Raw genomic sequence first — 16,836 nt, 5'->3', positions numbered from 1 at the left:
ACTGTTGTGGCCTCTCCCGTTACGGAGCACAGGCTCCGGACGCACAGGCTCAGCGGCCATGGCTCACGGGCCCAGCCGCTCCGCGGCATGTGGGATCTTCCTGGACAGGGGCAAGAACCCGTATCCCCTGCATCGGCAGGCGGACTCTCAACCACTGCGCCACCAGGGAAGCCCCCATTTTTTTTTTATTATTGGTGAGAATGAACTTGTATTGGGGGCTCTATGTCATTTTTCCTAGTATTTTTTTTCTTAGTATTTAAAATAACTTTCTGAATTGAAAGAAAATATAGTAGCCACCTAAGTTCTGTCTAGTTCTTTGTGGCTTTGATTTTTACACTTAATTTGAAGTTGGAGATAAAATTAAAGTGTGAGTTTTCTTCCACAAAATTTTCAACCCTAAGGAGATGACTGGCTCACAAAGACCATTGGAAGACCAGGTTTTGAGTGTTTCTGTCACCTTTCTCTGCTTTTCTGGGTCTTTGGCCTGGGAATCAGACTAGCCAGGATCTGAGACCTGGCTGGACACTGACCTGCTCTGCGGCCACACTCAGCCCCATGCTCGGCAAGTCCCGCCCGGGCATGGACACCTCTGCTCTGCACGGCCTGCTGTTCTGAGTTGCTGTCACCACTGTCCTGTGTCCTCCATGGGGAAAGACTCTTTTGGCCACGACGCCAGGTAAAAGTGTCCCATTCTCTGTTGCAGGCTGCACTGCCATTGCAATGACCCTTCTCTCGACGACCCCATCCCCCAGGAGTACGCCCTTTTCCTCTGTCCCACGGGACCCCTGCTGGACAAACTTCAAGAGTTCTGGAGAGAGAGCAGGCGTCAGTGCGCAAAGAACAGAGCCCATGAGGTCTTCCCTCACATAACGCTCTGTGACTTCTTCACGGTGAGTCGGTCCAAGGAGTTTTTAATGCTCATTAACACAGCAGCTGAGTCATTTTCTGCCATAACTAGGTGGTGATGGGGCAAAATTGAGGGGTTTACTTTCACAGGGCGGTCCACAATGGTGGTGTTACCCGGACTCTTTGTGTGAGATATCCTTTACTTTCTTCCTCATCTTCATCTGGTCAACTTCTATTCATCCTTCAGAACCCAACTCATTTATCCCCTCCCTTTTTGAGTCTTCCCCAGCTCCCCAGGCAGAAGAGGTTGCTGCCCTTTGTGCTCCCACCATCCTCTTGTTTCTAAGTCTAGTGGCACTCTTTCCCTGTTGCATGGCCATGTGTCTGGTTCAGCTCTGCATCCCTCACTGGACTGAACCGCTCAAGTGAAGGAGGATAATTCACTTACCATTGCCCCCCAGAGACCAGCACCATGCCTCAAACAGAGTGGGTGCTTCACAGATGTGTGATGGATCAACTAAAGAACGGGTTGGCCAGCCACAGATGTAGGACTTCTCCCTGCCTGGGGGACCAGTTCTCTGATTCGAAAGATGTTCAGAGAGCCAGCTCCAGCTCCCCGGATGGGGTCCTGGGAAGGTGAGAAGGACCTGGGATGCTCAAAAGACAAGAGGGAGGCATGAGAATGAGAGAAGGAGGGGCAGACACCACTGTGGCTCCCGACCAGAGAAAAGTACAGGGGGCACACCCTGGCCCCACCCCGGCTCTACTGCCAGCAAACTCTAAGGGTCCCACCGGGGCCCAAGGAGCCCTCTGTTCCAGGCTCCTTTGCGCTGCACGGAAAGGGGGATGCAAACCTGTGCAGGAAGTCTTCCAGACGATGCCCAGGAGAAGCAGCATCTTCCAAAGCCCTTGACAATCATCCTCATTTGTCAGGGCCAGTGGGGAGGGATTCCCAGGTTCTGAAACCAGGAAAGTCCCAGGCAAACCAGGGTGAGTTGGTCACCCTACTTGCACATTGATGGCATTTGTGACAGGCTCCTTCCTGGCTTGTCCTAGGAGCTCATCAGGGAAAGGAGAGGCAGTGAAGCCAGCAACGAACATGACCTTAGAAATGGACACACCGGGTCCTGACAGCCAGAGAGCTGACCGGGGCCTCCAACTCTTCCTCCCAGCCTGTCGAGGCATGTCAATTTGTGCACGCACACACACATACACAGACACACAGAGACACACACAGCATCTCACACAGACACACCACACGCACACACCATGTCACACACACAGATATGCACACAGAGACACGCACAGCATGACACACAGACACACCACACACGTAGACACACGCACACACATTTCCCTTCTCTCGAGGTAGCTGCCCCCACACGCCCGCCCCACGTCCCACCCTGCCCTGGTGGCTGAGTGCCCCTTTGCCACCACATAGTGCCGTCAGCTACAGGTCGGTGTATAACGTGGCTCCGTGCTCCCAGATTACATGAGATGAGTGCCCTCCAGGCACCGCGTGCTTTCCAGGCCCTACGAGGACTGCAAAGATACAACAGAAAGGGTTGAATTTAGTGCACTCCTGGTTAGCAGGGGAGCCGAGGGTGCACATTAACAGCGATGATAAGGTTCATTACTCAGAGAATAAAGAGGGCTGTGGGAAGCCCAGAGGGAGCCAGCTGCTGGGGAGAGCAGGATTTGGCCGGCTCCCCGAAGGGGGTGGCTCTGTCAGGGGTCCACTGGGGTCCCACACGGGCACGTGGAGTCTTTCCCACTGAGCAAGGAGCCAAGGGCTGTGTGGCCAGAGGGCAGGTGAGTGGGTGACAGCAGGGTTGAGGGGGAGCTTGTGAGCCAAGACCACGTCAGAGGAGACCCCGTTGGGGGCAAGGATGGCTCGATCGCTGGCCGAGTGTGTGGCCTGCTGCCGGGTCTGAAGGTCAGCAGCTGAGGGGTAGGCTACAACCCTCCTCAGTAGGGTAGGTTGTGAGCGGTGCACCCCGGGGCTGCCTTGGTGTCTACAGGAAACCTCCAGAAGCCAATGACGCAGCACTGAGCCCAGCTGTGGGCCACAGGACTGGAGGGCGGGGTTCAGGATGTGATGCAGGGTTGGGTCAACTCAACGTGCAGTGAGGCACATATTTAGAGGGACAAGGGATTTTTGACCTGGGCACTCAAAGGCTATTCTATTCCAAAAAGAGCTTGACCTGAATTCTATAAGAAACTGGGGACCAGCTATAGAACGGATCCATCACCCCAAACGCCAGGACTAGTTAAATTATGTTACAGAATCGTGAACAGAAAAGAGGCTCCCGAGGCTGCCTGATTTTTATTAGTTAAGGTAACAGGTGACTGTCCTGTCTCTGTCCCTCAGTGCGAGGACCAGAAGTTGGAGTGTCTGTATGAAGCACTGAAGAGAGCCGGGGATAGGACCCTGGGCGCCTTCCCCTCGGCCGTGCCTCTGGTTCTCCATTCTTCCGTCAGCTACCTGGGCTTCTTCGTGAATGACAGCACCGCAGACATCATCCAGGAATTTGCTGTGATGTTCGCCACGGAAGCTTCCATCTTAGCAGGTAGGCAGCCCCAGGCAGAAGCACACGCAGGGCCCCGTTAATAGAAAGTGGTCCCTTTGTGCCTGAGGGACTGAGCTCGCCACACTAGGATGCGATGGGCAGACCCCAGGGCAGCAAGAGTGAGGCTGTTTCCCCGATGCAGCGACGGTCATCCTACGGGCTGGCCGGGCACAGGGTTATCTGCACCCTCACCAGGTCACTTCCACACCCACCTGGCCCTTTACAGCCAGCAACTATGACATGGCCTTAACCTGAGGCTGAACAATTAGCTAGAACCTCCGTAATGGGCCAGGATGTCCTTCAAAAATGTGAGCTAAGTCAGACAGAGAAAGACAAATATCATATGATATCACTTATACGTGGAATAAAAAAATGGTACAGATGGGGCTTCCCTGGTGGCGCAGTGGTTGAGAGTCCGCCTGCCGATGCAGGGGACGCGGGTTCGTGCCCCGGTCCGGGAAGATCCCACGTGCCGCGGAGCGGCTGGGCCCGTGAGCCATGGCCGCTGAGCCTGCGCGTCCGGAGCCTGTGCTCTGCAACGGGAGAGGCCACAGCAGTGAGAGGCCCGCGTACCGCAAAAAAAAAAAAAAAAAATGGTACAGATGAACCTATTTACAAAACAGAAGTAGAGTCACAGATGTAGAAAACAAACGTACGGTTACTAAGGAGGAAAGGGGTGCGAGGGATAAATTGGGAGATTGGCACTGACATATACACACTACTATATATAAAATAGGTAACTAATAAGGACCTGCTGTAGAGCACAGGGAACTCTACCCAATACTCTGTAATGACCTGTACGGGAATAGAATCTAAAAAAGAGTGGATATGTGTATATGTATAACGGATTCACTTTGCTGTACAGCAGAAACTAAACAACATTGTACATCAATTATACTCCAATAAGAATTAATTAAAAACAAAACAGAGTGAGCGAATAGAAAGACTCAGAACTAGCAGAGAGCTCTTCTCTAAGTGGAAATAGCCTTGTCTGCATCGATGCGGTTTTTCAGAACACTCAGCCGTGTTCCAGCTGCTGGGAAACTGTCCCAGGAGGGACGGTGTGTGGTCACATAATGACCGGGGATCGTAGGCTGGGGCACCTCCCCCAGCCCCACGCCCACCAGAGGCATCCCTCCTCACCAGGCCAGTGCTGTATGTAAAACACAAGTCCTAGCTGATTCATTTTAACGTTTTAGTTATGAGCGTAGTTTTGTCTCCTTGGCCTCTTGGGGGGAAAATTATCTAGACTCACTTTGAAAATCAATCAAATTCACTTTCCTCAGATACCAGCCCCAGTCTGGAGACTGAGGTTCCGGCTGGGGTTTAGTGGGAAGAATTCCAGACTTGACCTCAGGTGTGAATTTTCCCTCGTCTCTGGTTGGTGACGTGACCTGAATCATGTCCTCTGACCCCTGAGTCGTTTTCTTTCTCTGCAAATGGCTGGGGCTCTCGCCCTGTAAACAGTGCGGCATGTTTGGGGAACTTCCCCGTGGTCCTGGTACTCAGAGGTGCTCCGCACAGCTGTGCTTTGCTGAGTCTGAAACTCGAAGAAGCCGCAGCACCCTGGTAGCAGGACCCCTCCCTGCCCCCTGCAGACATGTATGAACGCAGATGCCGGTCACATGAATAATTTCCTTAGTCCCAGATTTCCATTTGGAGGCTCGCTTGTCGAGTCTGGGATCATATTTGCTAGATAATGATAACCTTACCCCATGTCCTTGTGGATTGCCTCCCTTATGTAAACGTGAGTTCAGGGGATGGCTCTTGAATCTCCTTGTCTCTAGAAGGACGACGGACATGGCTCTTGTCCTGATGCAGTGTATCAGCCACTTGCCTCCGAGCAGGCCTAGTACCTCACTTACTCCCATGCCCCCCAAAAGTGGCTCTTAATGACCACTCATTTTAAAAATAGAGTGACTGAGGGCTGTGCAGGGTAAAGTGCCTGCCCAAGGTCACTGTCATGGGTTGAAAAGTGTCCCCTAAAATTCAAGTCCACCAAAACCTCAGAAAAGGACCTTATTTGGAAATAGGGTCTCTATTAGATGTAATTAGTTGAGGTCACACTGGAGTAGGACAGGCCCTAAGTCCGGTGTCCTTGTATGACGAGAAGACACAGAGACACAGAGGAGAGGCCATGTGACCACGGAGGCAGGCATTGAAGGGATGTGGCCACAAGCAAAGGAATGCTGGGGCCACAGGAGCTGGAGGAGGACGGGAGGGACCCTCCCCGGGAGCCTTCAGTGGGGGGCACTGCCCTGCAACACCTTGGTTTTGGACTTGCAGCCTCCAGACGCATGAGAACAAATTTCTGTTGTTCTAGGCCACCCAGGGTGTGGCCATCTGTGACAACAGAGTCCCCAAGCCAGTGGGTGGTGGACCTGGCACTACAGCCCGGCCACGTCCTGCTTCACGCCTCCTGGGCTTTGTGCTGACCCGCTCCGCACCCCGGGAAACCGGCTTTGACCTCACGTCCATCGCCCACCCCTTAGCAGGCTCTGCCCTGCCCTCCACAGCCGGCACCCTGGGCCTGACCCTGATGGATCGGGAGGCACCAGGCACAGCTCAGCCAGCGAGCGTGATCCTGGCCAGCTCACGGTCCCCAGGGGCATGGGCGACACAGAGAAATAGACAAGCGCCCATTCAGATCAGGTGACTCAGTGATCTCTCTGACAATGACCTCAGCGGGCCTTTCCCAGGCCACGCTGACTCATCCACGGCAAGGCCGTCCCTCCCACCTCGTCTGGAACACCCGAGAAAAGGAATTTCCCCGCCACCCACATGCTCTCTTGCTTCGAGCTCCTCTCCCCTGCAGCTCAGGGCTGGAGACCTCGCAGCTCAGGGCCTGGAGACCTCGCAAGTTTCTCTTTTGCTACCAAAGGCTCAGATAGAGGACGGGAGACATCAATGGGGTTTTGCCAAGTCTGGGCTCCAGGAAGTGGGTGCATCACCCTTGACGTTTTTCAGGGGGAAGACGGATCCTGTGTGTTGCTAAGTGTTGCCCGTGAGAAAGGTAGCAGGTAACTAAGATTTACTGAAAGTTTCCCGGGGACCTTACGGTTAAGAGGTCGGTTTCCCAGGACAGCCCGTCCAATCCTCAAGTTGTTGCTGTCGAAACTGAAGCTGAGTCAGACCAGGATGGTCCCCAAAGTCAGCTGCCAAACGGGGCAGCTGGGTCTAAAGTCAGGTCTATCAGATTCCAGAGTCTGTGCAGTTCCACTAATCACCACCTCCCCGGAACAAAGCTGCTTTGTGACCTGGCTGAAACCGGATCCCGGCTGCTTCGGGGACGCTGCTGCCCACTAACCTGAGGGCCCTGGGATGAGGTCCAGGAGGGCTGGGGCCATGAGGGCAGAGGTCACTCCAAAAGACCAGGGCCTAGTGGCGCAGGGGTTGAGAGTCCGCCTGCCGATGCAGGGGACACGGGTTCGTGCCCCGCTCCGGGAAGATCCCACATGCCGCGGAACGGCTGGGCCCGTGAGCCATGGCCGCTGAGCCTCCGTGTCCGGAGCCTGTGCTCCGCAACGGGAGAGGCCACGGCAGTGAGAGGCCCGCGTAAAAAAAAAAAAAAAGACCAGGGCCTTGGCCACTCCAAGGGCTTCCTGCTTCACCAAAGTCAGCAGAATATTAGAGGCACTGCGATGTCCGATGGAATCGCATTGCTTAGGGCATTTTCTTCCAGAGACTCCGCAACTGAACAAAAAGCCATTGACTGGAGCGTGAGCCCACCCGTTCAGGCCACTGTGTCACATGCACACCCCGGGGGGTGAAAGAGATTTGAATCAATTGTCGGGACAATTAGCTTGCAAATTGATGGGCCACAAACAGCCACCCCCAAAACCTGTGTCTCTATACCCTCTGCTTTCCTGCTTCTTCGTAGAATCTGCAAGTACCTCCTTAACGAGGTGACCTCTGTGTGGTGGCCCGTCTGGGCCAACTCCTTGCCCTGTCGGGGGAGCACTGGTGTGGGGAGGGGAGTAGGCAGAGGCAGGAGGTGCGTGTGTAAAGGCGTTTGCACCTCCAGCCCGGGCTCGTGGCCGCCCCAGATGCGGAGGCCCCGGGCGTGCAGTGCGGACGTCCGGGTCAAGGTGCCCCGTTTGCGTGATTTCACAGACTGCACCGTGAAGCCCTGCACCAAGCAGCTGCATCTCACCCTGGCCCACAAGTTCTATCCCCACCACCAGAGGACGCTGGAGCAGCTGGCCAGAGCCGTCCACCCCGGCCACAGCTGCCAGTGGACGGCCTCACTCTACTCCCGGGACATGCGCTTTGTACACTACCAGGTGAGCGAATGCAGGCGGACGGCTGGGCTGGACCCCGCCATGGGAATAGGTGAACGCTGCCCTCCTGACGGAGCCCTGACCCGCAGGAGCCCTGGGATGGAGGTATTTCAGCAGAAGGACGAACTTCTATCCCTTGTCTAAAATCATTCTGTGGCCTGCGCTTTGGAATTAACATTCTTTTGTATATATAAGTCGCAGACACAGAAATTTGGGGAAAAAGTGGAAACATTTCTGGTATTAAAAACGGACGGTTGCAAAGATTTATGAATACATTGTGCTGCTTGCTGATTTGTTTAGATAATGATTTGAGTGAAGCCTCGGTTCAAGACTCCCTCCCCATGGGACTGATTGCTTCAGGTAGAAAGCTTGGTATGCTCCTTTCAGACCCATGGAACAAGTATGAATGAATCCACCATGTTCTGTGGTGCGGGAGAAGCTGTAAATAACCTCACTCCAAGGCGGGCGGATGTGAACATCTGGTTATGCTTTGAGATTTTCATATAAGAAATAAGTAAACAGAGATAAATAGGTAGGTAGATAGTAGACTGATAAAATAGGTAGATAGATAGATGATAGATAGGTAGATAAATTGATAGGTAGATAAGAGGTAGATAGATAATAGATTAGATAGATAGGTGATTGATAGATACAGATGTAAATAGATACAGAGGTAAATAGATGATAGATAGATAGATAGATAGATGATAGAGAGATAATAGATAGATGATAGATAGATACCAAAATTCATTTCTGAATGTATCTGAACAAGTGTATACTTCCTTTTGTCATATTCTACTGTCATCAGACAGAGGCTTGGATGTGTCTTGGAGACACAGAACCCATCCTTGCTTGAGACATGAAGACACTTTCCTCCATTCTAGACCCTGAGGGTCCTGTTCCAGTACAAACCGCAGAACATGGATGAGCTGACACTCAGTCCCGGTGACTACATCTTCGTGGACCCCACTCAGCAGGAGGAAGCCAGCGAGGGCTGGGTGATTGGGATCTCACAGCAGACCGGCTGCCGGGGCTTCCTGCCCGAGAACTACACGGAGCGAGCTAGCGAGTGTGACACCTGGGTGAAGCACAGGTGAGCGCCACTCTGCCCCTGCAGCCCAGACGCCTCTCTCAGACTTAGTGTCTGAGAGCGTCTTTTTGGAAACAGTGGCCGTGGTGCTTGTATGCTTCTAGACAGTTCCATTGTTGGTAAAAATTGCCTTCTCCGTGCTAGCAACATTATCCCTGCAGGTATATGGTAAATATCTTGGTTGATTTGTGGTTTTCCACTGAAAACATTCAGAAAACATCAATTACTCTACAAAACTTTTCTGAGATCATAATCCCAAAAGGACTACAAAATACCACTTCCTTATTATGAGCAAAACAAATTATAGAAGCATACAAGCACCGTAGAAGAGATAATTCAATTAAAGATAAGCCAGTGAAATAAATTACGATACATCCATACAATAGAATACTTGAGGTTTTTAAAAATGATCACAGGGAAGTATTTTATGTACTGATATAAAAAAATCCAAGAGAAGTTGCAGACCGATGTATATAGGATAATACTAACTGTGGGGAACAGATGCATTAAAACATTACCATCTGTACTTAGATCTGCACGATATGTATTTATATGCACGTCCATACATAAAAGTTCCCTGGAAGGGAAGATGTCTATAAACGTCTAACAGTGGCTACCTGCAGGATTGAGGGTGGGAGTTGGGAGAATGGAATAGGAATGGGAGGGAGACTTTTCACCCTCTACCATTGCATAATTTTTAACTTTGTGAACCATAGAAATGCATTATTTATTCAAAATCTAAATTAATCAATTTTAAGTTTAAAGAAAAGAATATAAGGAAAACTGGGTCAAAGGGAGAATAAAGGGAGAGAAGTCAGACAAACCCAGGGCCAAGCTCTGTGCACACCATGCACGCTGTGGGCCCCAGGCTCCGAGCTCTCCCACACCCAACGTGGAAAGGGATATGGCTTCCACGAAAAGATCACAGCCATCCCAGGTATGGGTAGACCAGTCGTCCCGGAGAAGCACAGTTTTGCAGATGTGGACACGGCCATGTGTCCAGTGGCCACAACAAAATCACAGGACATTGGTGTCACGAGGGACCACAGAGATAGTCAGGTACATCATCATCCCTGAGAGCTGAGAACACTTGGGCCCAGGGAGGTGGAGGGGCCAGGTGACACCACGCAATCAAGGAAGCACTTGGTTCCTTTTAGAACCAGCTCGGACCATCACCCGGTCCAATGAACCATTTAAGGAGTAACAAGGGAGAAGATGCCGGTTCCACCCCAACTGACCATCTGAGGTCCAGGTGGTGTGGGCTCCCGTCTGGTCCCTGTCCTTTAGCAAGTCCCCCAATCCTTGCTCAGGACAAGAGAGCATCACTGTCGCCAGGCAGTCGGCAGACTGGATGTTTCTAGAACTATGCAGCTAAGATTCTGGAGAAAATGAGTTTATGGCTATCGCATCTTTCACCTCACAGTTAATCTATTATTAGTCACCTGTCACCAAAGTAACGGTTCCAGCTTTTAAGCTGAACATTTCTGGGACTATTCCTTCTAGAAACAAGTTTCCCCTAGGAATTGATAAGTATTAACAAGAATTATAGCAAAAGAAGAGAAAACTAAGTACTGGGCTGGGCTGTGGGGTGTCTGATTGGCCGTGTTTTGGAAGCACCCCAGCTGTGCTGGGGAAGAAGTAAGACAAACAGTGACATGTGATTATGGGTCAGAAGGACAGAGAGCCAGCACTGTTGCCGGACTCGGCTGTCCTGGCTAAGTCTTTTAAAATGGCCCAAAGTGTACTTTATTAAACTTCAAACTTTTAAATTCAGAAAATGGCCCTAGAATGTCTGGACACCTTACTAATTGGTTGAGCAGAAATACCGTCCGATGATACTGTCCCAAGGCTACTTCAGCTGTGGGCAGACAAACTGTTGTTTACAGACAGTGGATAAATATCTCTGACAGTGTCAGCACAGAATTCACACTTGGGACGTGCAACCCAAGCAGGAAAAATTATTGGCCTTACATCAGTGACCCGTCACCAATGCGACAATTCAGCCTTTGTGCCAGTAGTTCAGGGTCTCTGGATTTACTCAGCAATAAAATGACCCCACAATATTTGCCTGTTACTTTGAAGAAAAAGATCAGAGGTGACCACTGTGATATTGATGGAACATAGTCGTGAATCACAGCAGTTTTCAACCCTCCACAGACAAGAATGTATGTAGCATAATCTCGAACAAAGAGCCATGAACGTTAGAGCTTAGAGGACACTTTGTCCTCTTTGAGCCAAGATGAGAGTACCAACCCTGGAGCAATACATGCTCAGCAACTTTCCAAACCCACAGAGCAAGTTCCTGGCAAGTAGCTCAGACATAATAGAGATATTGTCATGGGCTGCATTGTGTCCCCCAAATTCATACGTTGATGTCTGAAGCCCCAGCACCTCACAATGTGATTGTATTTAGAGATGGGTCTTTAAAGAGGTGACTAAGATAAAATGAGGTCACAGGGTGGGCCCTAATCCAATTTGCCTGGTGTCCTTATAAGAAGAGGAGATCCGGACGCAGACACACACAGAAGGATGATCATGTGAGGACACAGGGAGAAGACGGCCGCGTACACACCAAGGAGAGAGGCCTCTGGAGGAACTAACCCCGCCCATACCTCGATCTTGGACTCAGCCCCCAGACTGTATGAGAATAAGTATCTGTTACTTTAGCTGCCCCGTCCATGGTACCTCGCTACGGCATCCCTAGCAGACACAGTCCACACAACCCCACAGACAGCAGCTGTGCCCCTTTTAAAAGCCAGGGAGAATTTAAATACATCTATTTCTATTGTGTAAGTTAAGGAGTAAGTGGGTCTCCAACGTTTCAGAAAAAAACAGAAGTATTAAAATGCTACCTTCTTTCCTTTCTCTTCTCATCACCAACATCCCCGTCGTAATCAAGGTTGTATTTCATTTGAAAGAGTAGCAAAAAAAAAAAAAAAATTCAATTTTTCTCTCCAGCTGTAAGCTTCACAGATGTTATTTATAGATAAGGAGGCTTCATTATCTGCCCCGAGGGCCCGAGGGCCCGGAGCAGGGTGCGGGAGGGCCACACCTCGCCCTCAGGAAGGGGAAACCCACCAGCATTTCCTGTGTCAACATGAGACTGCAAATACTGAGAGAGTGCTCACTAGAAGAGGGAAATGTCAATGGTCTGAATATGGGGATCACGTTCTTGTCTATTTATGACCAGTTGAAGATGTCGAATGTGCTGACATCTGACGCTGTGAGAATATGAGCCGTGTAAATCTATTTGACCTGGATCCTGCTGTTACGGACCAGGGTTCTTAGCTTCCTTAATCAATGGAAATTGATCAGAGGCCAGACAAGAAATTCAGGCACGGCTTTGTTGGGACCACTGCTGCCACAGGGGGGAGTGAGAACCAACAACAGTTTCCCTTGCTTGCCTGCTCCCCGAGGGGGGTCGAGCTAGTTCCTTATATGGGGTGAGGGGAGGGGTGTGTCCAGGGGTCAGGCTGGAGGGGCGACTTAGGTGGTGGTGCGTGCAGGGGGCACGCGCGGTGCCCTGCTTTTGCTCCCGACACCCTGTTTCTGCTCCAGGCTCTTCAAAAGTGGCAGTTGGGTTTTTTGGTCTCTTTGTATCTTTTGGGTCCAGAATTTGACCCAACTGGGTATGCACTCAGTTATTTTTAGTCCTGTACAGTTTCTTTGTATTCTGTTGCTGGAGGAGAGGTGTGTCCAGGTGCAAGGCCTGCAGCAAAGGGCCCCAGGTCCCAGCAAAAGGTCCCAGGTCCCAGCCTGTCTCACCGCCAGTAGGATTTACCGCTCAAGACAGGACAGGCAACAAGATGGGAAGAGAAGGTACGACTGGCAGACAGTTTCAGAAGTGAGTTCACTACATCGAAACACTGCGTGGGCACTGAGGGTCCCGGGCGTACGGTTGTGATGGTGAAAAGCAGGTGGCCTGAGCCTGTGGGCCCCTGAGATGCAGGAGAAATGATGCCACTCCCAGCTCAGGACCCGGTTAGGGTCTTAGGATGGAGGCCTGGGAGCCATCAGCTTTACGAGAACTGGGGGACTTGGGGCCACTGTGGGAGAGAAAGGCAAACATTTACAAATGGGCCGAATAAGTAGAAACACACCACGTTCGTGATGGAGCAAAATGAATCCTCCCAGAGCCATTTCCAGGTTTAATGAAATTCCAGGGAAAATCCCAATGGGATCGTTTGTTGGAACTTCACTGAGTGATTGAAAAATTTATCTGGGAGAATAAATAGGAGAGAAGAGCTGAGAGCACTTTGAAAAATAAAAGTGATGAGAGGAGATATTTACCCTACCAGATATTAAAAGCATGTTATAAATCTATAATATGGTACTGACTTGAGGGAAAGAGAAAAAATAGATCCGTGGAACAGACTAGCTAACAGAGCAGGAGACCCGGTATATTAGGAGGTTCCTATCTGATAAATGCATCAGAAATAGGAAAATAAATGGGTGTAAAATAAAAGGTGTTCTGTATGACCTCACAGCACACACTGATATCAGTTTAATTCTGAGTCAAGAATTAAACAGAAAAAGAAAATCATTTTAAAATAGAAGGCAGTTTAAATGACTGTATTTCTGATTTCTGGACTGGGGAGAGCTTTGAAAGCAGAGAAGCAGTGGAATGGATCTTAGGGTGAGACTTAACAGATGTGTCTTTAATACTGATTATTAAATGCTTAAAATGTAAGCCTCCTGTATGTTAAAAATCATACTACAATTTAAAGAGCAAGATGAGAACATGCTTTCCAGAGAATAGTAATAAAGACGTTCCCTTACCAGTCACTCATGTGAGCGGACTGTCTGCCTCCTTCTCTTCCCCCATAAACTGGAGGCCCAGGCATCCCTGGACACTCTGCCCACCCGTTGATTTGTGTCCGATTTTTTCATTGAACCCAGAGGCCACCTACTGCATTCCTCACTCCTATCCACCGGGACAGGTGAACGTCAGAAGGGTGTCCACCAGCTCTGGTCACCTGCAGCCTCTGGGCCCACGTGCCCTTCTCCCCACAGCGCACTGTGATGCTGGGTCCAAACTCCTAGCCAAGGCCACCTGTTCACGTTACATTGCATCCCATCCCTCCTGGGCATCCCATGCCCTCCAAGGGCATCACGCCAGCACCATCTGTCATCCCAAGGCCCTCCCCAATGGCTCCCACCAGCAAGCAAACATGCTGTTATCTTAAAAACAAAATCAAGCACAAGCTCTCTTTTTTTCCCATTTCCCTCTCTAGCTACTGTCCATTTCTCTCCTCTGATTGTACATATCTTTTTCACTCAGCCTTGTTTGAAACTAGCCCACACGCTCTAAAGCAGACTACAGGCCTCCTGAGGACAGCTTCCGTATAACTAGTCATCCTTTTACGACCACCAGGACAGGTGTTCAGATCCCATGGGAAAGGGAACCAGAGGTGCTTATAAATTGTTTTTAACTAGAGTTTACAAAGATGGCCTTTCGCTTTCTGAAAGGAATCTGCCCTGGGAACCTGGCCATTTCTTGCTCTTGGAGGATTTGCATCCATGACGGTCGGCACCTGGCCCCTCCCCTGTTCCTCACCTCGGCACCAGCACCCACTCACCTTCCGGAGTTCTCACAGCTCCGGTGTGCCATGACCTTTGCCCTCAGTGGTCCTCAGAGCTCCCAAACGGCTGCCCACCCGGGGCACCTTTCTTGATCCCCTAGACGAGCAGCAGTTCCTTCTCCACCTGCAACTGCTCGGGCACCGTGGTCACCCACCCGCCCACTAATGCATCTGTGCCTTTCCTGTGTGTTGCCATGCTGTTTAATGTGTCTGTTCTGCTCCCTTGTCCCTGTTCCCAACCACGAGCATCTTCACACCTTTGGTTATTTTAGAAGGCGATTCTTACAGGATGAGGCACTGGTTTGCTTGGGCCTCATAACAAGATATCACAGACATGGTGACTTAAACAGCAGGTGTCCCTTCTCTTGCAGCCCTGGAGGCTGGAAGTCCGAGCTCAAGCTGGTCCCTCCCGAGGCCTCTCTCCCGGGTGTGTAGATGGCCATCTCCTCCCAGTGTCCCCACATTGTCGTCCCTGTGCCCTGATCTCCTCTTCTCAAAAGGACCCAGTCAGATTGAAATAGCACCCACCCTAGTGACCTCATTTTACCTTCATCAGCTCTTTAAAGGTCCGACCTCCAAATAGGGTCCCATTCGGAGGTCCTGGGGGTCAGGACTATACACCTGAGGGCACACAGTTCGGTCTGTAACAGGTGGTGACGGAGAACATGAACCACCACCACTGGCTCAAGAGCTGCTATGTGCTGGGCACTGAGCCGTTTTGAACCATTGTTTCGTTTCATCCTCACGATGACCCAACCCACCTGTCGCGTCGCATGCATGCTCTCCATCACGTGACGACCGGATGCTTCCCAGGGTCGTCATGACACTGATCTCTTTCCTCTCCCACAGGACGTACACCTTCGGTGTAGCCCCAGACCCGAGCTCCGGGAAGGACGGTGAAGCCAGCAGCAGACGGAACGGGGAGCTTCAGCCTCTGCCCGTGTCCCAGAGCAGCAGCCTGCAGTCCCTACAGGTGACGGGGCCCTAAGGTCAAATGAGCCGCTCACAGCCCCACTCTGTGTCAACTCCGGGTAGACTCGGCTTCTCAGGGGCAGCTTTCATTCAGATACTGCGGCCCTGAGCTCAGACCCAGGTGGGCCAGCAAGGGGCCCATCTCTCTGCTACCAGGTCCCCCTGCTCCGTCCACCCCGGGCAGAGGGTGACCCCCGCACACACGCACACACTGTGAGCCTGAGCACTGTCATCATGGCACTAGGTCACGGGGCAGGAAAGGGGCAGGGACCCAGCCCTCCTGGGGGGGCCACACTCTCACCCTAACTCTGCCATCGGCCAGTTGGCTCCTCCCCCAAGAGCCCACCGGCCCCCAGAGCTTGCCTCCAGTTCAGACAAGAGCTGAGCGCAGGGCAGGGGACACTGGGACCCTGGGAGGACAATGGGTGACCTCTTTAGCTGGGCCTTCAGGGGGTGAACGGCCTGGGTGGAGAAGCTGCAGACTGGGAGCCAGAGGCCTGCCAGCCCCAGACCGATGAAAATGGGGCCCCTGGCCCAAACTCTCTGGGAATGAGGGAGGCCGGCCTGGACTGGGGCCGTGGGCTCCCTGAGGCTGAGCCCCCCTTTCAGATTGAAGGAGGGGAGGAGCTGGCTTGCAATGCTCAGCCCCGAGCTCGAGCTCGGCCTCTGTCTGAACACTGGTGCTTTAAATGAACGAGAACCTGACACCGTCCCCGATAACAGAACCCTCCCCTGGCCTGAGGTCACTCCATCCAGGTAGTGAGAAAGGAAAACTGGCCATCGTTTTGCTATGGTCGAGTAGTGGGCTGAAAAATGACTCCAAAGAGGTAAGGTCCCAATTCCTGCCACCTATTATGAGGAAAATGGTCTTTGCATGTGGGACTGAGATAAGGATCCTGATGGGGAGATTATCTTGCAGGCCCTAAACCTAATCACAGGAAACAGGGGATGTGATGCTCATAGACGAGGAGACAGGCACACAGGGAGAAGGCACGTGACCTCGGGGCAGAGACTCGAGCCACACGGCCACACGTCAAGGATGCTGGGGCCATCGGGACCCTCCCCTAGAGCCTCTGAGGGGGCCTGGCCCTGCGACACCTTGATTTTGGACTTCCAGCCTTCAGAACTGGAAGAGAATAAGCTTCCTTTGTTTTCAGCCCCCGCAGTTGGTGCTTTGTTACAGCAGTCCCAGGAAAGGCATCCAGCGCCTTCTGTCAAAAGATCTGATGCAGCCCTGCTGTTGTGTGGACCCAGGGGTTAGTCCATTCCATTCCCCACGGACCTTTCACTTTATCATAATATTCCTGATGCAAAGCTCTGCATTTCAAAGTTCAACTCCTCCGTGCTCTTCCAGGGAAGAAAATGCCCCCAATCCAAAACCTCAGCCCAAGGCAGTGATGGTGCTTTGAGACCATCAGTGAGCAGATCCAGGTTGGGAGCACGTGTGTGTCCTGTGACCTACTGGGAAGATCCGTCCTCGGCAGGGGGAATGAAAT

The 16,836-nt window shown here is 51.6% G+C and overlaps 1 protein-coding gene and 1 non-coding gene across 2 annotated transcripts in view; one reads left to right on the top strand and one right to left on the bottom strand.

The window, feature by feature from the left end:
• The window catches only part of UBASH3A (ubiquitin associated and SH3 domain containing A), a 41,924-nt gene that overhangs the window by 4,506 nt on the left and 20,582 nt on the right, over nt 1–16,836 (top strand). The window contains exons 3-7 of the mRNA XM_029214792.1: nt 704–890; nt 3,218–3,416; nt 7,530–7,699; nt 8,581–8,789; nt 15,218–15,341. Coding sequence (XP_029070625.1) covers nt 704–890; nt 3,218–3,416; nt 7,530–7,699; nt 8,581–8,789; nt 15,218–15,341 — 889 coding nt within the window. The remainder of the gene's footprint in view (nt 1–703; nt 891–3,217; nt 3,417–7,529; nt 7,700–8,580; nt 8,790–15,217; nt 15,342–16,836) is intronic.
• LOC114891361 lies at nt 14,068–14,200 on the bottom strand. The gene has a single exon (XR_003792473.1). It is a non-coding gene; the product is annotated as a small nucleolar RNA SNORA61 (small nucleolar RNA).

The sequence above is a fragment of the Monodon monoceros genome, unplaced genomic scaffold (genome assembly GCF_005190385.1).
Source record: "Monodon monoceros isolate NGI ecotype Baffin Bay Population unplaced genomic scaffold, NGI_Narwhal_1 Super_Scaffold_11, whole genome shotgun sequence".
NCBI classification, from domain to species: Eukaryota; Metazoa; Chordata; class Mammalia; order Artiodactyla; family Monodontidae; genus Monodon; species Monodon monoceros.
Note: the sequence above shows the minus strand (reverse complement) of the source record. Positions and strands in the feature narration are given on the sequence as shown.